The sequence below is a fragment of the Propithecus coquereli genome, unplaced genomic scaffold, assembly GCF_000956105.1.
Source record: "Propithecus coquereli isolate 6110/MARCELLA unplaced genomic scaffold, Pcoq_1.0 Scaffold227, whole genome shotgun sequence".
Taxonomy (NCBI): Eukaryota; Metazoa; Chordata; class Mammalia; order Primates; family Indriidae; genus Propithecus; species Propithecus coquereli.
The window spans coordinates 3,851,998-3,852,743 of record NW_012147808.1 but is presented as its reverse complement, the minus strand read 5'-3'; the positions used below and the strand labels follow the sequence as shown (position 1 = coordinate 3,852,743).

Below are 746 nucleotides of genomic sequence, written 5' to 3'. Positions count from 1 at the left end.
CATGTTGAATCCTTTAATATATACCTTGAAAAATTCAGAGATGAAACATGCTATGGAAAAGCTCTGGTGTAAAAATTTAACTATAGATGGAATAATAATGTCTTCCACACCGAACATGTTTATTACCAGTTCTAAGGCAACACACCGTAAATTCCAATAATGGGTTATGTCGTCCATTAAATGGATTCACTAGGAATGATTCTTTTTATTTATATAACCTCAGCAGAAAAGTGAAATAAATTATCTTTTGAGATTAGAATCAAAGAGAAAAATTCTGCACGATAAATAAAAGGCACAGGTATCCTAGTGCAAGTAAAAATAAAACTAAGCTCACCTTGTAACTTTATTTTTCTTAGTTTATATTGAAGTGGGACCTGGAAGAAAGGGGTTTATTCTTTTCAAACGGGAAAAAGAAACTGTTTTTGAAAATTTGCTATCACTCACATTCATGAGAAAGCAATTTGGCTAACACTTAGAACAAATTTCTAGGTCCAAAACAGTGGATTATAAGTTTTAATGCTCACTATTCTACCAGCAAAGGAGTTTTCTGCAGCTGTTCTATATATTTTGTCTTAAGATTACTTCCATCCCACCAGGTCAGTGTCTATCCACATCTAGTTCAGGACATTTGGTTGACAGATGATACTGTGTTCAGAGAAACACTCAGTGGACAATTTTGTTGGCTGGAATGCGGATGATGAAGAAAACATATTCCAGTTCTTAATTACAATATAGATACTTCACTT

General features: G+C 33.2%; 1 protein-coding gene across 1 annotated transcript in view; it reads left to right on the top strand.

Annotated features, from left to right (window-relative positions):
- The window catches only part of LOC105811044 (olfactory receptor 4A5-like), a 1,087-nt gene extending 927 nt beyond the window's left edge, over nucleotides 1–160 (top strand). The window contains exon 2 of the mRNA XM_012645119.1: nucleotides 1–160. Coding sequence (XP_012500573.1) covers nucleotides 1–160 — 160 coding nt within the window.
- The last annotated feature ends 586 nt before the right edge of the window (nucleotides 161–746 follow it).